Below are 23,651 nucleotides of genomic sequence, written 5' to 3' on the forward strand. Positions count from 1 at the left end.
AAAAACAAAGAACACATAAATAAACATCTTATAGCTATGTCACGTATTCCCCCAATATACAAGCCCCCCATTAAACGATAATAAACACAGTAGTAAACACAAAGTACCCCCCCACCCTGGGTTACTGCTGGCCACCTCCGAACGCTCCGCTAGAAAGTCTAGGAACGGTTGCCACCACCTGAAGAACCCTTGCACAGATCCTCTTAAGCCAAATTTTACCCTCTCCAATTTAATGAACCCTGCCATGTCGTTGATCCAGGCTTCCACGCTTGGGGGCCTCGCATCCTTCCACTGTAGCAGAATCCTCCGCGGGCTACCACGGACGCAAATGCCAAAATACCGGCCTCGTTCGCCTCCTGCACTCCTGGCTCGTCCGATACCCCAAATAGTGCGAGCCCCCAACTCGACTTAACCCGGGTGTTTACCACCTTAGACACCGTCCTCGCAACGCCCCTCCAGAACCCATCTAACGCTGGGCACGCCCAGAACATGTGGGCATGATTTGCTGGGCTCCCCGGACACCTCACACACCTGTCCTCCACTCCAAAAAACCGATTCAGCCTTGCCCCAGTCATGTGTGCCCTGTGCAGAACGTTAAATTGTATCAGGCTAAGCCTGGCGCAAGAGGAGGAAGAATTTACCCTACCCAGGGCGTCCACCCACGTACCCTCGTCTATCTACTCCCCCAGCGCCTCCTCCCATTTACCTTTCAGCTCCTCCACCGAGGCCTCCTCCTCCTCCTGCATCTCCTAGTAGATCGCCGAGACCTTGCCTTCTCCAACCCACACACCCGAGAGCACCCTATCCTGGATCCTACGTGCTGGCAGCAGCGGAAATTCCCTCACCTGCCGTCTTACAAACGCCCTTACCTGATTGTACCTGAAGGCATTTCCAGGGGGGGGGAGCCCAAATTTTTCCTCCAACGCCCCAAGGCTCGCAAACGTCCCATTGATAAACAGGTCCCCCATCCTTCTAATACCTGCCCTGTGCCAGCTCAGGAACTCCCCATCCATTCTCCCCGGGACAAACCGATGGTTCTCTCGGATCGGGGACCACACCGAAGCCTCTGCCTCCCCCCTGTAGCGTATCCACTGCCCCCAAATTTTGAGGGTCGCCGCCACCACTGGACTCGTGGTGTACCTTGTCGGCGGGAGCGGCAGTGATGCCGTCACCAGCGCTCTCAGGCTCGTGCCCACACAGGACGCCATCTCCAGCCTCTTCCACGCCGCCCCCTCCCCCTCCATTACCCACTTGCGTATCATCGCCACATTGGCAGCCCAGTAGTACCCACACAGATTAGGCAACGTTCGCCCTCCTCTGTCCCTGCCCCATTCCAGAAACACCCTTCTCACCCTCGGGGTCTTTTTCACCCATACAAACCCTATGATGCTCCCACTGACTCGCTTAAAAAAGGCTTTAGGGATCAGGATGGGGAGGCACTGGAATATAAAAAGGAACCTCGGGAGCACCGTCATTTTCATCGACTGTACCCTACCCGCCAGGGAGAGTGGCAGCATATCCCACCTTTTAAACTCCTCCCCCATCTGCTACATCAGCCTCGTCAAGTTGAGCTTGAGTAGGACCCCCCAGCTCCTGGCCACCTGGATCCCTAGGTACCGTAAACTCCCTTCCGCCCTCTTCAGTGGAAGCTCGTCTATCCCCCTTCCCTGGTGCCCTGGGTGTATCGCGAATAGCTCACTCTTCCCCATGTTGAGCTTATACTCGGAAAAGTCTCCAAACTCCCTGAGGATCCGCATCACCTCCGGCATCCCCCCCACCGGGACCGCCATTCCTGGACTCCCTCAAAGCCATCGCCAAAGGTTCAATTGCCAAAGCAAACAGCAGGGGGGATAGGGGGTAGCCCTGCCTCGTCCCCTGGTACAGCCGAAAGTATTCTGACCTCCTCCGATTTGTGGCCACACTCGCACTGGGGCTTTGTATAGTAACCTAACCCAACTAACGAACCCCTCCCCGAACCCGAACCTCCTCAACACTTCCCACAGGTACCACCACTCCACCCTATCGAAGGCCTTCTCCACATCCTTTGCCGCCACTATCTCCGCTTCCCCCTCTACTGCAGGCATCATGATTACATTTAGGAGCCTCCGCACATTGGTGTTTAGCTGCCTTCCCTTCACGAAACCCGTCTGGTCCTCGTGGATCATCCCCGGAACACAGTCCTCAATTCTGGTAGCCAACACCTTCGCTAACAGCTTCGCATCCACGTTGAGGAGCGAGATTGGCCCATACGACCCACACTGTAAAGGGTCCTTGTCCCGCTTCAAGATCAGTGAGATCAGCCCTCTGGACATCGTCGGGGGTAGCCCCCCCCCACCCCCCCCCCCCCACCCCCCCCCTCGCCTCATTGAAAGTCCTCACTAGTAGTGGTCCCAACAGGTCCATATACTTCCTGTAAAATTCCCTCTGGGCCCAGTGCCTTTCCCGCCTGCATACTCCCCAGCCCCTTAGTCAGCTCCTCTAGCCCTACCGGTGCCCCAAGCCCCGCCACCTGCCCCTCCTCTACCCTCGGGAACCTCAGCCGGTCCAGAAAACGATGCATCCCCCCCTCTTCCGTTGGGGGCTCAGACCTATACAGCCCCTCATAGAAGTCTCTAAATACCCCATTTACCCTACCGCACTCTGCACCGTGTTCCCCCCTTTATCCCTAACTCCCCCAATCTCCCTCCCGCCTCCGAAGCTGGTGTGCCAGCATCTGGCTAGCCTTCTCCCCGTATTCATACACCGCCCCTTGCGCCTTCCTCCACTGCACCTCCGCCTTCTTGGTAGTCAACAGGTCGAACTTGGCCCGGAGGCTTCGTCGCTCCTTGAGTAGTCCCTCCTCGGGGACCTCTGCATACCTCCTATCCACCCTTAATATCTCCCCCACCAATCTCTCCCTCTCTCTCCTCTCCTTCTTCTCCTTGTGGGCCCTGGTGGAGATTAGCTCTCCCCTAATCACCGCCTTAAGCGTCTCCCAAACCACCCCTACCTGCACCTGCCCTCTAGGTATCTTTCAATGCACCCCCAGATCCGCCCGCTCACCTCCTCATCCGCCAGCAAACCTCCCCTAGCTCGAGCTCCACCCAGTGCGGGGCATGGTCTGAGATGGCTATGGCCGAATACTCCGTGTCCTCCACCCTCGGGATCAGCGCCCTGCTCAAAACGAAGAAGTCAATCCGGGAGTAGGCTTTATGGACATGGGAAAATAAAGAGAATTCCCTGGCCCCCGGCCTAACAAACCTCCATGGGTCCACTCCTCCTATCTGGTCCATAAACCCCCTCAACACCTTGGCCGCTGCCGGCCTCTTACCCGTCCTGGATCTAGAGCGGTCCAATGCTGGATCAAATACCGTATTAAAATCCCCCCCCCATTATCAAGCTCCCTGCCTCCAGGTCCGGAATCCGGCCCAACATGTGCCACATAAATCCGGCATCGTCCCAATTCGGGCCGATTAGCCATTTCTCTTTCTAGGCCAGTCGCGTGCCTGCACGTCCCGCACTCTCCGTTCCCCCCAGCGGCAGACTCCTGCCCCGACTCTCTCTTCAGGCTCCAGCTCCCCTTTGGCCAATGCAGCAGCAACCCAGTTCCTCCCCCCCAGCTAGGCCCTCCCCTAGCTGCGTTGTTCCCCCCATAGCACTCCCGTAAATCAGCTGACTCCTGCTGACCCTGGCCGCTCCCACCACTCGTTCGACCCCCCCCCAGTTTGAGAATCTCCCCCCTCCTCCTGTCCATCAGCGGGCGCTCCTCTCCAGCATCACCCCTCCCTTCCTTCCCTAGCGCGGGAGAAAACCCCGCCTTTTCCACCCAGCCGGCCCCGCCCCCTCTGGCGCAGCTCCCTTTCGCTGCCTGATCCCAGCTCCCCCACCTCGGGCCTCCCCTCTCCCGCCCCACCCAATGGGGCCCCCTCCTCCAACCACCGACGCCCACACTCTCACCAAACCCCCACTACGAACCATTTCACCCTACCCCACCCAGCACCCAAAAAGAAAACAGTACCAAACAGAACAGAACATCCCCCCCAAAACACAACAATCATATCAATCCCCTCTCGACATCCCCTCGTAACCGACCCTCAATCCGAGTCCAACTTTTTGGCCTGGATAAAGGTCCACGCCTCCTCCGGCATCTCAAAGTAGTGGTGGCGGTCTTTGAAAGTGACCCACAGTCGCGCCAGCTGCAACATTCCAAATTTCACCCCCTTCCGATGCAGAGCCATCTTTGCCCGATTGTACCCGGCCCTCTTCTTGGCCACCTCCGTGCTCCAGTCCTGGTATATCCGGACCTCTGCATTCTCCCACCTGCTGCTCCGCTCCTTCTTTGCCCACTTTAGGACACACTCCCTGTCCACGAAGCGGTGGAACCGCACCAGCACCGCCCGCGGTGGCTCGTTGGGCTTGGGCCTCCTCGCCAGGACTCGGTGGGCCCCCTCCAGCTCCAGGGGCCCCGGGAAGGCCCCCACGCCTATCAACGTGTTCAACATCGTGACCACGTATGCTCCAACATCCGACCCCTCCACTCCCTCCGGGAGACCCAGAATCTGCAGGTTCTTCCTCCTCGACTGATTCTCCATGTCCTCGAACTTCTCCTGCCATTTCTTATGCATCGCCTCGTGCGCCTCTACCTTCACCGCCAGGCCCAAGATCTCGTCCTCGTTCTCCGAGGCCTTTTGCCGCACCTCCCTGATCGTCGCCCCTTGGGCTTCTGGGTCTCGAGCAGATTGTCTATCGAAGCCTTCATCCGCTCCAATAGCTCTGCCTTCAATTCCGTGCAACAGCGCTGGAGAAACTCCTGCTGTTCCTGCGACCACTGCGCCCACGCTGCCGGGTCTCCACCCGCCGCCATCTTGATTTTCCTCCCTCGCACTTTTCACTGCTCCAAAACTACCTTTTTCACCGCTCCACTCCTGGTCCAATCCATACAGTGCCGGGGAAATGTCACTATCACCTTCCCACACTGGGAACCGTCGAACAAATTCCGCAGGGGGCCCTAAAGAGAGCCCAAACGTCCGTTTCTGTCGGGAGCTGCCGAACGTGCGACTTAGCTCCGCACAGCTGCAACCAGAAGTCTATCTTTACCGATTGTGGTCTATGGGTCAGGAAGTCGAATATCCAATTGCAGAGTGAGGAGCTAAGTCCTAGGTTTTGGAGCTTTGCTATGAGCTTGGCTGGGATTATGGTGTTGAAGGCGGAGCTGTAGTCAATAAATAGGAGTCTGATGTAGGGGTCCTTGTTGTCGAGATGCTCTCGGGATGAGTGTAGAGCCAGGGAGATGGTGTCTGCTGTGAACCGGTTGCGACGGTGTACGAATTGCAGTGGACCAAGGCGTTCTGGGAGTATGGAGTTAATGTGTCTCATGACAAACCTCTCGAAGCACTTCATTACAATCAATGTCAAGGCCACCAGACGATAGTCAGAGGCACGTTACCTGGTTCTTCTCTGGCGGTATGATGGTGGTCTTCTTGAAGCAGGTGGAGACCTCGGAACGGAGTAGGGAGGGGTTGAAGATGTTCACAAACACATCTGCCAGCTGGCCCGCACAGGATTGGAGTGCACGACCAGGGAGCCCGTCGGGAAACGTTGCCTTTCTAGGGTTCACTTTCAAGAAGACTGATCTTACTTCGGAAGCTATGATGGTGGGTTTGGGGCGTCCGGGGCTGCTGGGGCGGTGAACAGCGATTTGATGGTTTCCTGCTCGAACTGAGCATAGAATGCATTGAGTTCATCGGGGAGGGGTGCACTGCTGCCAAAGATTCTGCTCGGCTTCGGCTCTGGAGCCCGCCACCCCAACAAAATCCTCCTCCGAGCTATCAGGAAGGAAAAGGCCAACATCCCAGCCTCTCTCCCCTCCTTCCATCCAAGATCTTCTGATACCCCAAATATCGCAACCCACGGGCTCCAGCTACCTTTACCTGTAAAATCTCCAACATTGTCCCCGAAAAGGACTCCCAAAATCCCGCCAATTTTGGGCGGGACCAGAACATGAGTGTGGTTTGCCGAGCCCCTTAAACACCGCTCGCATCTGTTCACCACCTCTGACTAAAAAACACTCATTGGGACGGCACGGTGGCATGTTGGTTAACACTGTTGCCCCACAGCGCCGGAGACGCGGGTTCGATTCCGATCTAGGGTGACTGTGTGGAGTTTGCACATTCTCCCCGTGTCTGCGTGGGTTTCCTCTGGGTGCCCCGGTTTCCTCCCACAGTCCAAAGATGTGCAGGTTAGGTGGATTAGCTACGCTAAATTGACCCTAAGGGTGGGGTTGCAGGAACAGGAAAGGGGATTGGGCCTGGAGAGGGTGGTCTTTCAAAGGGTTGGTGCAGACTTGATGGGCTGAAGGGCCTCCTTCTGCACTGAAGGGATTCTGTGATTCCATGTGTGTCTTTGTTATCTGTGTTCTGTGCACCACTTTAAATTGAATTCTGAATCTCGCACATTAGGAAGTTGAGTTTATCCTACCCAAAGCCTCACTCCACAAATGCACCACCCAACTCCTCCACCCACTTCCTCTTTATCTCCTCCAGCAAGGCCTTCTCCCTCTCCATTAACTGCCCATAGATATGGGAGATCTTACCTCACCTATCATCCTCAGACACTACCTTTTAAACAAAAATTTTGAAAGGATCATCATTTTCACGGTTTGAACCCGCCCTGCCAACGATATCGGGAGAATATCCCATCCTCTTTAAATCCTACTCCCCCCCCCCTCTACCAAGTTGACCACATCCAACTTGTGTAACAGTCCAGCTATGTGCCACCCGTATTTCCAGATACCGAAAACTTGACGTGGCCAACCGAAACGGCAACTTCTCCAGGCCCCAACCTTGTCCCTGGGAACTCACTGGAAAAACCTCACTCTTTCCCACGTTTAGTTTGTACCCCAAATAAGAGCCAAATTTACTCAGCACCTCCATAATCCTGCTCATACTAGAGATCGGAACCATCACATATAACAAGTTGTTCACATAAAGGGACACTCGGTGTTCCATATCACCCCCCGCCTCCCCCCAATCCCCCAGCATGACGTTGATGCCATAGGAGCAATCTCCAGTGGCTCAATTGCAAACGCAACAGGTGACGGAGAGAGTGGACATCCGTGCCTCGTACCTCCTGTGCAAACGAAAATACCCTGAACTTGCTGTGTTAGTGCAAACACTAGCCGTAGGGTCCCTGTGCAACAGCCTAATCCAGGCAATGAACCCCGCTCCAAACTCAAACTGTCCCAATGCCTCAAAAAGATACTCCCACTCAACCTGGTTGAATGCCTTCTCCGTGTCTAGGGAAATTATTGTCTGTTTCCTGGCCAGTCAGGGAAGTCATAACCACATTCAATAATCTCCTTATATTGACCGACAATTGTCGCCCCTTCACAAACCCTGGCTGGGCGCAGTAAGAAGTCTTACAACACCAGGTTAAAGTCCAACAGATTTGTTTCGAATCACCAGCTTTCAGAGCATAGTTCCTTCATCAGGTGGATTAAGAAGCAAGTGATTCGAAACACACCTGTTGGACTTTAACCTGGTGTTGTAAGACTTCTTACTGTGCCCACCCCAGTCCAACACCAGCATCTCCACATCATGGCAACCCTGTCTGGTCACCTGCTATTACCCCTGGCAAACAATCCTCCAAGCATGTTACCTGGACCTTACCCTGCAACTCTGCACCTATATTTAGTAATGATGTAGGTCGATAAGAACCACACTTCTCTGGATCCTTACCCTTTTTCAAAATGAGCGAAATAGAAGCTTGTGCCAGGAAGCTTCACCCAGGCTAATGAATCATTCGAAGTTTCCGTTGCAAACTTTTTATAAAATTTCACTGGGAATCTGTCCAGGCCTGGAGACTTCCCAGACTGCATTGAAACAATGCACTTCATCATCTCCTCCAACCCAAGTGGGGCCTCCAGCCTCTGCACTTTCCCCTCCTCCACTACCAGGAAATCCAAGTTGTCCAAGAATGGTTTCATGTCTGAGCCCTCCTCCCCACCCCGGGGCTCCGGCCTATACATCCCCCAGTAAAAGGGCTCAAAAATACCGCATTCACCTTACCTGAATCAGAGATCATCCAGCCCCCGGGGTCCTTTATTTTCCCAATCTCTCTTGAAGCTGCCTGCCATCTCATTTGGTGTGCCAACAATCTACTGGGATTCGCCCCAAGTTCATAAAATGCCCCCCCGCTCCATACCCAACGCAACTGGCCAACCTCCTTCCCTATAAGCAACAGTTCAAACTCCATCTGGAGCTTCTTGATCTCCTTAAGTTACCTCTCCTCTGGGGTGGCTGATCACTGCTGATCCACTGCCAAAATGGCCTCCACCAAGCTCTGTCTTTCCATCCTCCCCATCTTCTCCTTATGCGCCTTAACCAAGATTAGCTCACCCCCTAAATACCGCCTTCAATGTCTCACAAAAGTGGAGGGAGACCTCCTTGTTCTTATTGCATTCAACAAACATGCCTATTGCTGCCCCAATCCTCTCACGTGCCCCCTTATCCGCCAACAGTGCCATATCTAACCACCATGGCGGACAATGGGTGCCCCCCTTCCCCACACACAGATCCACAAAGTGTGCTGCATGGCCTGATATGACAATCGGCAAGTATTACGATCCTGCCACCCCTTGAACTGGTGCGTATCAAAATCCAGAATCCTTCTTGATAAATTCCACATCTTCCCAATTATGGGGGTACACATTTAATAACACCCCAAGAACCCCCTCCAAACTTCCACTCACCATCACATATCTTCAGCCCGGATTCCCCCACTATGTTACTTGCTGAAAAAGCCACCATCTTACTCATCAGTATCACAGCGCCCCCCCCCCCCCCCCCCAGTTCTTAATTGTCTTCTGAAATGGCCAAACAAGTTGCATCATTTCAAGTCAATTGGGGATGTGCAACAAATGCTGGCCTTGCCGGCGTACCCATTTCCCATGAAAGAATAAAAACAACTGCCATTTAAACTGAAAGAAGCGAAATGAGCACAGACCAATCTCAACCCTTCCGGACTTGCTTGGTACAGGTACACCCTACATCGTTATTTTTCAAACATTTTTCCCCGAGACCCACTTTTGCTAATCAGCCGACCTTCAGGACCCACGCCGGCCGACCTTCGCGGCATACGCCACGTTTGCTTTCCTTTAAGGCGAACGGGGAGCCTGCTTGATCCTCACGATCTCACTTGAATCAGGTTCAAAGGATGGGAGAGCAATGCACATACCAGCCAGTTCCCCTTGTACCGTCTTCACCTTTACAAAAATGGAAAATCAACTGCACATGCAGGTCATCGTCGTGAAGGGCATCAAATTGGGTGTTTTACTCAGCACTGGATCCTCTTGGGAGATGCTCACAGCCTCATGGGCTTTTAGCGTGTTTTTAATTTGGTATCACAGGTCAGGTACAGCAACGTAGTCTTTTAACTTGGAGTGAGCTGTAAGTTAATAACTGACTCATGGGTCCAAACCTTAAAAGGAATTTTTCATCCACCACTTCTCTTTCAAAATCTAAACCTTCTCCTCTCATTTGCTAGTACGTACCTGCATATAACACACATGGGCTTTGCATTGGCACAATCGACAAAACCGTATCTCAAGAAATCATCTTTATACTGCTTTGTTCCAGAGTTAAGTTTCTTCTTTGTAGGCTGTTAACCAGTGGCCCTGGAGCTCTGTATAGAGCTAACACTCACACTGCTCTGTCCTGCCCTGGACTCTCCTGCGCAGCTCTCTCCAGCAAATTCTGTTGTGAGGTCCTGTCCAATAGGTTAAGTGCCTATTTGAATCTCTGGCTGTCTCATCTTCACCATTCACTTGTCTTGCTTGCCAGCGGCTAGAAAATGGAAGGAACACTGCTCCGTGATTTGGTGCCAAAAGCACGTACCTGGAGCGTTTGGCGTCAGGTGTGTGTGTAGGTCGCAGGACCTGCATTCTGCTGCCGCTTCTTGCCGGAATACACCACACAGTTTCAGTTATTTCCATTTAAAAGCTGGTAGCAGCCGCAATTCTCGATCTAAAAGCCCATAGTGGCTGTTGGGAACTTCATCCACGATCGGGACTACCGCGGGAACGGCGTGACCGGTTGCTCTGCGACCCTACCGGCAACTGCTCACGACCCACCTGCAGGTCGTGACCCACACTTCAAAAACCCCTGCCCTATATCACAAATTTTCCATCCTACAGCCAAGGGAAATAGGGGAAATATTGCCTCTTATCCAAGAACTTCTGAACACATGTGCAGAATGAAACATTAAACCCTCATCATTACGTGAAAATAAATGATGATAAAATGACTTTGACTTACCGGTCATTATCTGAGTTCCTTAGTGATGGTAGTATCTGACGGAAGCTGGTGTTTCGATCGAGCTTTGGCTGGCTCTTGGTTCGTTTGATAGAACCCTTTAATCGTTTGCTGAAAAAACCCTACAACAAAAGGAAAAATCAAAAAATAACTATAAATTACCCTGTGTTGCCCTATTATGTATTTTCTTTTATTTACTTTTCTTTTCATGTAGTTAATGATCCATTGAGCTGCTCGCAGAAAAATACTTTTCACTGCACCTTGGTACACGTGACAATAAACAAATCCAATCCAAATTACAAGTAAGTCAAAACCAAGCAGATCTATGAAGACCAAAGTATATAAAGAATGCATTAACTGAGTAGTCGTGAAACATAGTACATTAACAAACCTAAAATAACCAACAGGAATATTCCACATTCAGCCCTCCAGATATGAGGCCACTAACTTATTCATGTTTCTCAAACACTATGAAAATTGTAGAAATTATGAAATTTGCATACACTGAAATAAAAAAATAATCCAAATGAAAATGATAAAAATAGTTGTTGCACTATATCCCAAGAAAATATTAAATCCATTTTATGAAGTAACAAAAACTGAACTGGAATAACTGATGGTGAGAGCGATCCAAAGAGTCATAAATTCTATACAATTTGCATGAGTGACAAGATCTGGATTGTGAAAAGGGACAGTACTTGTGCAATAATCACCAGACAATCTCCTTATGATGGCCTAAATATATGAATATGGATATTTTTTCATGTAGAATGTTCCATCCTTCCAAGGTTCAGACTCGCACAAAGTGGCCCTTCACTTGTGGATTCAAGAGGATGAATTGACAACTGTGCCTCGGAAGAATTTGGATCAGTGCTATTTGTGTGTGTGGTGGTTTCCAGTTTCAAGTGGATTCCAGGGAACCATCACCAACATCAAAGCAGCAGCTGGTCATATATCTTCTCCAATGTCAGCAGGATGTCCACACAGGTCAGCAATGGATAATGCTACCTTGTTGACCTAGATGGACAGACATAGTATTCAGCATGCTGATTGTTACAATGCTGACATACCCCACAAAGTAAATTATTTAAGTTCACCAGCATTAGCGCATAGAAGAAAAAGCTCCAGCTTGCATTCCTCACTGTCAGGAACTTGAATGGCACTTCATTTGTAGAACAATTTTTCCCACTGAAGTGGTTCACAGCATCACCAACAGTGTTGATAAAAATAGACAGTTGGCAGGGTAGAAAGCTAAGTCATCTACTCATTTCAATCCATTCCAAAATGCACAGATAACAACTATTTGATCCAGCATCTGATTCTTATACTGTTTGCCCATTATTTATTTTGTTCCAAGAGAGTTTGCCAATTCCAGTTCTTCTCTATAGCATGCCATATATACTTCCAATAAAGGAGGCAGAGAATCATAGGATGACACAGCCCAGAAGGAATCCATTTGGCCCATCCGTCCTGTGTCGGGTCTTTGAAAGAGATATCCAATTAGTCCGACTACCATTCATTCCACATAGTACTGCAATTTGTTTGGTTCCATTCAATTACTTTTTCAAAGCTTTCATTGAATCTGCTTCCACCACCCCTTTAGATAGTGCATTTCAGGTCATAACAACTTTGTTTGTTTGCTATGTCACATCTGGTTCTTTTACCAGTGCTTTTACTTAAATCCATGTCCTATGTTTACTGAGTCTTCTGTTTCAATATTTATCGAGTAAGACCCTTCAAGGCTGAACTCATATCAAACCTCTTAATTTTCTTTGCTGTATAAACCATGAAATAAATCATGCTTGTAATAGAAGAATGAATCTTTCTGCTTGTGTTACAAAAATAAAGGTAGTTTTAAGGCAATTAGATTTCTTTTGGTAAACATTAGGAATACGGTAAAGTTTAAAGTGAATCCATAGAATCCCAACAGTGTAGAAGGAGGCCATTCAGCCCATCAACTCTGCACTGACCCTCTAAATAATGGGACAATTTAAGGGTTAAAACCCTGGGGTTGGAACATGTTTGTTTTCAGTGGTCAGCATTTAAAAATGATTTTGTTTTGCTTCTTGGATCAGCATGTGAAATTGACCAAGGAATGTGTTTTTCAATCTGGGCTAATGTCTAATGGTTTCCCTGGGGAAGGCCCTGGGGAGTTAAAGGGCCTTGCAGCCTGCAGAGAGAATTTATTTTTACAGCTTGGGGAGATGAGGTCATTGCTGGGTGGAGCCTAGGAATGCAGAGACATTTTGAGAAGCTGTGGAAAGAGGCAGTTTTGGAGAAAGCTGTGGAGAATGTCAGAGTTTGGGAGACAGGTTTTCGGAAGTGAAGTCAGATCTGTCAACACTTGCTTCTTAGACCACATGTAGAGGCAGTTTTCTTTCCCAGTAATATAGGGGGAAGAAAAGAGCAATAATATTTTAAAGCTGAGCTGTCTCATCTGAAGACAAGGAAGAGGCTGAAACCACATAGTGGAAAGTAGCTATTTGAAGCCATTCAGCCAGAGTCTGAAGAGATTCTAACAAGAGCCAAAATCTGTTCTGTACCACAAGTATTACTCTACGCCCGGCTGATTTTAAGATGGATTAAGAATTGCACATTTCTTTTCTTGTTGTTTAATGGGAAATTGTACATTGTGTTAAGGGGTAATTGTAAGCTGTTCCTGTTTGGGTATGAGGTTAAAACTTTAATATTGCATTATAATAAAGGTTTTGCTTTAGAAATACCAAAGCCGTTTGTTTTCATGCAATCAATTGTGGGGCAAATCATTCTTTCCACACATTCCTAAAATAAACTAAAATATTGGGGTTTGGGGCCAGTTTCCTAGCCACTGTTGGGGTCTAGTCTGGGATCGTAATAGAGACATTATTTGAAATAATTGTGGAAATTGGTAGCTGGATCTCCGAGTTTGTGTAAAAGACTTTAAGACGAAGGAAAACTGAAGGTAGAGATGTAAAACCTGAAAGCAGGGACTTGCAGTGGTGGTATGTAGTAGGACAACGCACAGGAGGTGGCTCCAACTACGTAACGGACTTTTAAAACTCTTCTTGCCCAGTTTCTCGGAGTATTTCAATTCAAACACCCACTTATTTAAGGGAATAAGGTGCCGACGTTGAGGATATGCCCAGGAAAAGCAGGGGCAAGAAGCCTGATAGCGATAATTTGTGAACTGAATCGGAGGCTTCTCAGGGTTGTCGTTGGAGAAAATGGCAGAGGCAGCTTCTGTGACTCTGGCCACTCCATTAACAGCCGAGCTGACGGGTGGAATTGTGAGACGAGCTAAGATGAAAAAGGAAGCATACATAAGATCTAGGCGACTTAAAACTGATGAAGCTTTGGAGGAATATCGGGAAAGTAGGACAAATCTCAAACGCGTAATAAAGAGGGCTAAAAGGGCCCCCTGCCTGCCTTCCCCTCTGTAGCAGCACCTTTCTAACTTTGGCCACCTTCCCTCCCCATATGAACAACGTAATCCTTCCCTCAATCTCTCTGAAAAAATCCTTTGGCAGGAAAATCGGCAGGCATTGAAAAATAAACAGAAATCGCGGCAACACGTTCATTTTAATTGCCTGTACCCGACCCGCCAGTGACAGAGTGAGACCATCCCAACTTGCCAGATCAGCTTTCACTCTCCCCACCAAAATAGAAATGTTGTACCTGTGGAGCCCCCCCACTCCCGGGCAACCTGCACCCCCAGGTACCTAAAGTGAGTCCCTGCCCTGCGGAATGGCAGCCCCTCCTCCCCTGCCCCCACCCCCGGCCGAGACACCACAAAATACTCACTCTTGTCTAAATTTAGTTTGTACCCAGAGAAAGACCCAAACACTCGAAGCAGCTCCAATATTCTCCCTATCGACACACTCGGTTCCAACACGTATAAAAAAAAGAGGGCTAAAAGGGATCATTAAATATCTTTGGCTAACAGGGTTAAGGAAAATCCCAAAGCCTTTTATTCGTACGTAAGGAGCAAGAGGGTAACTAGAGAAAGGATTGGCCCACTCAAAGACAAAAGAGGCAATTTATGCGTGGAGGCAGAGGGTGAGATTTTTAATGAGTACTTTGCATCGGTATTCACCAAGGAGTGGGACATGACGGATGTTGAGGCTAGGGATGGATGTTTAAATACTCTACGTCAAGTCGGCATAAGGAAGGGGGAAGTTTTGGGTATTCTAAAAGGCATTAAGGTGGACAAGTCCCCAGGTCCGGATGGGATCTATCCCAAGTTACTGAGGGAAGCGAGGGACAAAATAGCTGGGGCCTTAACAGATATCTTTGCAGCATCCTTGAGCACGGGTGAGGTCCCAGAGGACTGGAGAATTGCTAATGTTGTCCCTTTGTTTAAGAAGGGTAGCAGAGATAATCCAGGGAATTATAGACCTGTGAGCTTGACGTCAGTGGTAGGCAAACTGTTGGAGAAGATACTGATGGATAGGATCTATTCACATTTGGAAGAAAATAGACTTAACAGTGATAGGCAGCATGGTTTTGTGCAGGGAAGGTCATGTCTTGCAAACCTAATAGAATTCTTTGAGGAAGTGACAAAGTTAATTGATGAGGGAAGGGCTGTAGATGTCATTTGCATGGACTTCAGTAAGGCGTTTGATAAAGTTTCCCATGGCAGGTTGATGGAAAAAGTGAAGTTGTATGGGGTTCAGGGTGTACTAGCTAGATGGATAAAGAACTGGCTGGGCAACAGGAGACAGAGAGTAGTGGTGGAAGGGAGTGTCTCAAAATGGAGAAAGGTGACTAGTGGTGTTCCACAGGAATCCGTGCTCGGACCACTGTTACTTGTGATATACATAAATGATCCGGACGATGGTATAGGTGGTGTGATTAGCAAGTTTGCAGATGATACTAAGATTGGTGGAGTTGCAGATAGCGAGGAGGACTGTCAGAGAATACAACAAAATATAGATAGATTGGAGAGCTGGGCAGAGAAATGGCAGATGGAGTTCAGTCCAGGCAAATGCGAGGTGATGCATTTTTGAAGATCTAATTCAAGAGCGGACTATATGGTCAATGGAAGAGTCCTGGGGAAAATTGATGTACAGAGAGATCTGGGAGTTCAGGTCCATTCTGCCCTGAAGGTGGCAACGCAGGTCGATAGAGTGGTCAAGAAGGCATACAGCATGCTTGCCTTCATCGGACGGGGTATTGAGTACAAGAGTCGGCAGGTCATGTTACAGTTGTATAGGACTTTGGTTAGGCCACATTTGGAATACTGCATGCAGTTCTGGTCGCCACATTACCAGAAGGATGTGGATGCTTTAGAGAGGGTGCAGAGGAGGTTCACCAGGATGTTGCCTGGTATGGAGGGTGCTAGCTATGAAGAAAGGTTGAGTAGATTAAGATTGTTTTCGTTGGAAAGACGGAGGTTGAGGGGGGACCTGATTGAGGTCTACAAAATTATGAGAGATATGGACAGGGTGGATAGCAACAAGCTTTTTCCAAGAGTGGGGGTATCAATTACAAGAGGTCACGATTTCAAGGTGAGAGGGGGAAAGTTTAAGGGAGATGTGCGTGGAAAGTTATTTACGCAGAGGGTGGTGGGTGCCTGGAACGCCTTGCCAGCGGAGGTGGTAGAGGCGGGCACGATAGCATCATTTAAGATGCATCTAGACAGATATATGAACGGGCGGGGAACAGAGGGAAGTAGATCCTTGGAAAATAGAAGACAGGTTTAGATAAAGGATCTGGATCGGCGCAGGCTGGGAGGGCCGAAGGGCCTGTTCCTATGCTGTAATTTTCTTTGTTCTTTGAGATGCTTACCGGCACCTTGGCGGTGAATTTGAGAAGCAAAGGCAGATAGTGTCGGGGGACCTCCGCGAGTCGATAGATGCAGCCCTGGCTCCCATTCGTTTGGTGTTGGAGAAGACCAAGGAGACGGTAAAAGCACATGGTGCTGCAATCAAGGTATGGAGACGGCCCTTTCGAGACACAGCGACCATCTTGGGTGGGCCTGGTTGCTGTACTTTCTGTGTAGCTGTTGGATAATCCATCTTGGTGGTGGTGTGGGAGGCTCCCAATTTGTTTGATCAGCTGGAATGTCAGGGGATTGAATGACCCAGTGAAAAGGTCAAGGGTATTTGCTCACCTTAAAAGTTTGAATGCTGGTGTGGTGTTTTTGCAGGAGACTCATTTGCGGGTCAGAGACCAGACAAGGTTTTTCATTCAGGCTTTTGATGGGAGGGCCCAGGACATGGCAATCTTAATCGATAAAAGGGCTAAATTTCCTGCCGCTAAGATCTTGGCGGACTCCAATGGTAGGCATGTTATTGTTTGTGGGTCTTTGACTGGCAGCTTGGTGGTCCTGGTTAATGTATACATTTCGAACTGGGAAGATACGGGTTTATTAACAAGCTGCTAGCCTCCGTCCCTGATTTGGATTAACATCAGTTAATATTAGAGGATGACTTACACTGTGTACTGGATTCCAGAATGGATTGTTCTATGCCCAAATCTCTGACTCCATCAGGGGTAGCAAAGGAGTTGTTGATTTTCATGGAACAGATACGTGGTGTTTTTTTACACCCAGGTGACAAACATTTATCTTTTTTCCCCCATGCCCACAAGGTATTGGCTTTTTTGTCGCAGATAGATCTCTCCTCTCTTCTGTGGAGGAAGCAGGGTACTCGCCAAATGTGATTTCAGATCGTATATAGAAACATGCATAGAAAATAGAAATAGGAGGCCATTCGGCCCTTCGAGCCTGCTCCACCATTCAATATGATCATAGCTGATCATCAAGTTCACTACCCTCATCCAGACTTCCCCCATATCGTTCTCCCCGTGTGTGAGTGGGTGTTCTCCGGGTGCTCTGGTTTCCTCCCACAAGTCCCGAAAAACGTGCTCTTAGAGAATTTGGACATTCTGAATTCTCCTTCTGTGACCCAAACAGGCGCCGGAGTGTGGCGACTCGGGGATTTTCACAGTAACTTCATTGCAGTGTTAATGTAAGCCTACTTGTGACAATAAAGATTATTATTATAACCCTTGATCCCTTTAACCCCGAAAGCTATATATAACTCCTTGAAATTACATGACATTTTGGCCTCAAGTGCTTTTTGCGGTCATGAATTCCACAGATTTACCACTCTCTGGTTGAAGAAATTTCTCCTCGCTTCAGTCCTAAAAGGTTTACCCCTTATCCTAAAACTATGACCCTATTTCTGGACCCCCCCACCCCACCATCGGGAACATTTTTCCGAATCTACCCTGTCTAATCCTGTTAGAATTTAGTAAGTTTCTATGAGATCCTCTCTCACTCTTCTAAACTCCTATGAATATGATCGCAACCGATTTAGTCTCTCGTTATATGACAGTCCCGCCATCCCAGGAATCAGCCTGGTAAACCTTCGCTGCATTCCCTCCACAGCAAGAACATCCTTCCTCAGATAGGGACACCAAAACTGGACACAATACTCCAGATATGGCCTCATTAATGTCCTAGACAATTGCAGTAAAACTTTCAGCAATTGTTGCACAAGGACACCACGGTCTCGCTGAGTATCCACCTCTCTCAATTTACACCCATTCAAATAATAATCAGCCTTCCTATTTTTACTATGGAAGTGGATAACCTCACAAATTTTCTACATTATACTGTATCTGGCATGCACATGCCCCCTCACTCAGCCTCTCCAAATCCCGCTGAACATCTTTGCAGCCTCCTCACAGCTCACCCTCCTACCCAATTTTGTATCATCTGCAAATTTGGAGACACTACATTTAGTTCCCTCGTCCAAATCATTAATATATAACGTGAACAGTTGGGTCCTAGCACAGATGCCTGGGGTACCCCACTAGTCACTGCCTGCCAATCGGAAAAAGACACATTTATTTCAACTTTTGTTTCCTGTCTGCTAACCAGCTTTCGACCTATCTCAAGACACTACCTGCACTCCCAAGCGCTTTAACTTTACACAGTAATCTGCAATGTGACCTTGTCGAAAGCCTTCTAAAGTCTAAATAAACCACATTCACTGGTTTTCCCTGGTCAACTCTATTAGTTACATATTCAATGAATTCTAGTAGATTTATAAAGCATAATTTGCTGTTCGTAAATCCATACTGACTTTGTCTGATTATACCACTGCTTTCCAAATGCTGTGCTATGAAATCCTTGATAATGGACTCTAGCAACTTCCTTACAACCGACGTTAGGCTCACTCGTCTACAGTTCCGTTTTGTCTCTACCTCCCTTTCTGAATACCGGGGTTATATTAGCTACCCTCCAATCTGTGGGAACCATTCCAGAGAGAGTCCAAAGAATTTTGGAAAATGACCGCCAATGGATCTACTATTTCTAGGGCCACTTCCTTAAATACTCTGGGATGAAGATTATCAGACCCTGGAGATTTGTCTGCGTTCAATCTTATTAATTTTGCCCAAACTGTTTCTCTACTAATATTAATTTCCTTCAGCTCCTCACTAAAACTTGATTTACTCAGAACTTCCGGTACATTGTTCATGTCTTCCGTTGTGAAGACATATGAATTTAGTTTCTCAGCCACTTCTTTGTTCCCTGTTATGAATTCCCCCATTTCTGACTGCAAGGGGCCTACATTCGTTTTTAATCAATCTTTTTCTCTCTACACACCGATTGAAACTTTTATAGTCAGTCAGTTTTATTTTTCCGCACTAGCTTACTTTAATGTTGTATTTACCCCTTCTTTTTTTTTAATAAACATTTTATTTAAGTATTTTCTTTGGCATTTTAACAGCAACAAAATAAATAACAAGAGAAATATATACATAGTGCAAATTCCACCACCCTCTCCCGCAGGTCTTGCCATTACTTACCCCCCTAACCTTCGGTAACCTAAACCCCCCCCTTTTCTGCTGACGATTAGTTCTCTGCGAGGAAGTCGACGAATGGTTGCCACCTCCGCAGAGACCCTCTCATGGCGAACTTAATTTTCTCCAGGCAAAGGAAGCCTGCCATGTCTGAAAGCTAGGTCTCTGATTTCAGGGGCTTTGAGTCCCTCCATGCCAGCAATATGCGCCTCTGGGTTACCAGGGAAGCAAAGGCTAGGACATCTGCCTCTTTCTCCTCCTGGATTCCCGGATCCTGCGATACCCCAAAAATCGCCACCTCCGGACTCATTACCACCCTCATATTTAATACCGTGGACATGGTGTCGGCAAACGCCTGCCAAAATCCTCTCAGTTTTGGACATGACCAGAACATGTGGACGTGGTTCGCTGCCCCCCCCCCCCCGCACACTTCGCACACCTGTCCTCCACCCCAAAAAACCTGCTCATCCGGGCCACTGTCATGTGAGCCCGGTGAACAACCTTAAATTGTATCAGGCTGAGCCTGGCACATGTTGCGGTAGCACTGACCCTTCCTAACGCGTCCGCCCAAAGGCCCCCCTCTATCTCCCCCTCCAGCTCCTCCTCCCACTTTTGCTTCAGCTCCTCGGTTTGCGTCTCCTCCGAACCCATAAGCTCTCTATATATGTCCGATACGCTCCCCACTCCTATTCATCCTCCAGAAACCACCCTATCCTGAATCCCCTTTAGCGGCAAGAGTGGGAAGGTCGGTATCTGCTTCCGCAAAAAGTCCTGTACCTGTAAATATCTGAGTTCATTTCCTCAAGCCAGTGCAAACCTCCTCCAGCGCCCTCATACTCGGGAAGCTACCTTCCAAGAACAAGTCCTCCATCCTCTCAATCCCCGCTCTCCGCCAAATTTGGAACCCCCCGTCCATCCTCCCCGGGCCAAACCGATGGTTATCGCAGATTAAGGACCACACCGATGCCCTTTCTGCTCCCACATGCCTCCTCCACTGCCCCCAGACTCTCAGGGCCGCCACCACCACTGGACTGGTGGAGTACCGCACCGGCAGGAACGGCAGGGGGGCCGTCACCAGCGCCCCTAAACTTGTGCCCTTACACGAAGCCGCCTCCATGCGCACCCACGCCAGCTCCCCCCCCACCAGTCACCTCGGCAATGTTAGCCGCCCAGTAGTGATTACTGAAATTCGCCAGCGCCAGCCCACCATCTCCCCGATTCTGCTCGAGCACTGCCCTCTTCACTCGCGGGGACTACTCCCCCCCCCCCCCCCCCCCCCCACCCCACACACAAAGCCCACAATAATCTTATTAATCCGCTTAAAAAAGGACCGCGGGATGAGGATGGGGAGGCACTGGAAAACGAAAAGGAACCTCGTGAGGACCGTCATTTTTACCGACTGCACCCTACCCGCCAGAGACAACGGAAGCGCATCCCATCTCCGGAAATCCTCCTTCATCTGGTCCACCAACCAGGCCAGGTTCAATTTGTGTAGCCTGTCCCAATCCCTCGCCACCTGAATACCCAAGTATCTAAAACTGTCCCCTACCACTCTAAACGGCAGTTCCCCCAGCCGCCTCTACTGACCTCTCGCCTGAACCACAAACGACTCGCTCTTCCCCATATTAAGCTTGTACCCAGAAAACCGGCCGAATTCCCCTAGGATTCCCATAATTGGGTCTGAGACATACAACAGGAAGTCATCCGCATACGAGACTCTGTGCTCCACCCCACCCCCCCTCCCCCGCCACCACCCCCAAACCAGCCCCTTGAGGCCCTCAGCGCAATTGCCAGCGGCTCTATCGCCAGCGCAAACAGCAGTGGGGAAAGTGGACATCCCTGTCTCGTCCCCCAGTGTAGTCTGAAATATTACGAAGACGTCCTTTTTGTCCGTACACTAGCTACCGGAGCCCGGTACAGCAACCTAACCCAGTCAACAAAACCTCTCCCAAGCCCGAACCGCTCCAGCATCTCCCATAAGTAATCCCACTCGACCCGGTTGAAGGCTTTTTCCGCGTCCATCGCAACCACCACTTCAACTTCCCTACCTTCCGGGGGCATCATGATCACATTTAGCAACCTTCTTACATTGGTCCCCAGCTTTCTACCCTTAACAAACCCTGTCTGGTCCTCCCCTGTAACGTCCAGTGCACAGTCGTCAATCCTAGAGGCCAGAATTTTGGCCACGAGTTTGGCATCCACGTTCAACAAGGATATCGGCCTAAAAGAACTGCACAGCTCCGGGTCCTTGCCCCTTTTCAAAATGAGCGAGATCATGGTTGTGACATCGTCTGGGTAAAACCCCTCTTTCCTTGGCCTCGTTAAAGACCTTCAACAGTAACGGCCCCAATTTTCCGGAGAACCTTTTATAGAACTCGACTGGGTACCCGTCCGGCCCGGGGCCTTCCCCGACTGCATGGCCTTCTAACCCTCCACTATCTCCTCCAGCCCGACCGAGGCCCCCAGCCCTTCTACCAGCTCCCCATCCACCTTCGGGAAAGTCAGCCCATCCAAGAAGTGCCTCATCCCCTCCGGCCCCCCAGGGGGTTCAGGTCTGTACAACCTACTATAAAAGTCCCAAAAGGTCTTGCTCACCCCCGCCGAGTCCCCAACTAAGTTTCCAACCCCGTCAACAACTTTCCCTGTTTCTCTTGCTGCCTCTCTCTTTCTGAGCTGCTGTGCAAGCATCCTACTGGCCTTCTCCCCATGCTTGTAGATCACCCCCTTCACCTTCCTGAGTTGCTCCACTGCCCTTCCTGTAGTTAACAAACCAAATTCCGCCTGCAGCCTCCGACGTTCCCTTAGTAGCCTAGCCTCTGGAGCCTCTGCATACTTCCTATCCACTTGTCGAATCACTCTTACCAGTGGGTCCGTTTCTGCCCTATCCGTCCTGTCCCTATGAGCCCGGGTCGAGATCAACTCTCCTCTCACCACTGCCTTCAGCGCTTCCCAGACCACCGCTGCTGAGACCTCCCCAGTGTTGTTTACCTGCAGGTAGTTCAGCATGCACTTCCTCAACCTCTCACAGACCGCTTCGTCCGCCAACAGCCCCACATCCAACCTCCATTGCAGGCGCTGCTTATTATCCATACTGACCTGCAGGTCCACCCAGTGCGGAGCATGATCCGAGATCGTAATCGCCGAATAACCCGTGTCCACCATCCCCGCGAACAGGGCCCTGCTCACAACAAAGAAATCTATCCGGGAATACACCTTGTGAACGTGGGAGAAGAAGGAAAATTCCTTGGCCCTCGGCTGCCTAAATCTCCACGGATCCACCCCCCCCCATCTGCTCCATGAACCCTTTCAGCTCCTTTGCCATTGGTGGCACCTTGCCCGTTCTCGAGCGTGACCGGTCCAGGCCCGGATCAATAACCGTGTGGAAATCCCCACCCGTAATCAGCCTGTGCGAATCCAGATCCGGAATCTTCCCCAGCACCCTCTTTATAAAATCCCCATCGTCCCAATTTGGCGCGTATATGTTGACCAGCACTACCTTCATCCCCTGCAGCCTGCCACTGACCACGATATATTGACCACCCACATCTGAGACTATCCTCCCGACCTCAAACGCCACCCGCTTGTTGATCAAAATCACAGCCCCCCTTGTCTTTGAGTCCAGCCCAGAGTGGAAAACCTGACTAACCCAACCTTTCCTCAACCTGACCTGATCCATTACTTTAAGATGTGTCTCCTGCAGCATCACCACGTCCGCCTTCAGTCTCCTCAGGTGCGCAAACACATGTGCCCTCTTCACCGGCCCATTTAGCTCCCGGACATTCCAGGTGACCAGCCTAGATGGGGGCCATCTCCTTTCTTGGGCCCGCCTCTAGCCCATGCGCTGTACCTCCTCCGGCCCGCCCCGGGGTGGCCCCCACCCCCGACCCGCTCAGTGTCCCTCCACCAAAGTCCCTCCCTCATCAGCAGAACCCATCATCCCCCTCCACCCCCCCCCCCCCCCCCCTAGCAACACTACTCTAAATCCCAACCCAACTAATAAACTAAGCATATACACACACCCACTGTGCTTCACTGAGCTAGCTCCTGACCCCGCCTCTGGCGCCAAGAAGTCTCCCACCCATTGTTCCCTCGCTTCCCTCCCCCCCCCGCTTCTGTAAGCAAGTTCCCTCGTCCAACAATCCCCAAACAAACAGCCCGCAGCAAAAAAACACAAAGAACAAAAGCACCACCCACCAAAATCCAGACAGGCACGTCTCCATTCCACCAAAGTGCACAACAGTATAAACACACAAGATAAAACACAAAAGGAACATTACCAACATCTACCCCAAAAAAGAACCAAAAAGCAAAACGGAAAACCGACTCTTTCCCCCCCGCCCCGCTTTTCCTTCTCCCCTAAACCGAGCTCCAAAAAAAGACTGATACAAAGCAATATGAGAAGGCATAGCCAGTTTTAACAACAGAAAGAAAAAAACCCAACCAAAACCCCACCAACATTCCAAGGGGTGAGAAGAAAAACAAACAGAACCTCCCCCGCCCGCCCCCCGCCCCCCCCCCACACCCCGAGAAAAACCGAAAAGGAAAAAGGGCCCAATATAGGCCAACATA

At 49.8% G+C, this 23,651-nt stretch overlaps 1 protein-coding gene across 11 annotated transcripts in view; it reads right to left on the reverse strand.

The window, feature by feature from the left end:
* rasal2 (RAS protein activator like 2) overlaps positions 1 to 23,651 on the reverse strand; it is a 757,584-nt gene that overhangs the window by 163,593 nt on the left and 570,340 nt on the right. For all 11 annotated transcript variants that reach the window (XM_072511669.1, XM_072511668.1, XM_072511666.1 and 8 more), the window contains one exon: positions 10,293 to 10,411. In XM_072511669.1, the coding sequence (XP_072367770.1) occupies positions 10,293 to 10,411 (119 nt within the window). The remainder of the gene's footprint in view (positions 1 to 10,292; positions 10,412 to 23,651) is intronic.

This window comes from Scyliorhinus torazame, chromosome 7, assembly GCF_047496885.1.
Source record: "Scyliorhinus torazame isolate Kashiwa2021f chromosome 7, sScyTor2.1, whole genome shotgun sequence".
Classification (NCBI taxonomy): Eukaryota; Metazoa; Chordata; class Chondrichthyes; order Carcharhiniformes; family Scyliorhinidae; genus Scyliorhinus; species Scyliorhinus torazame.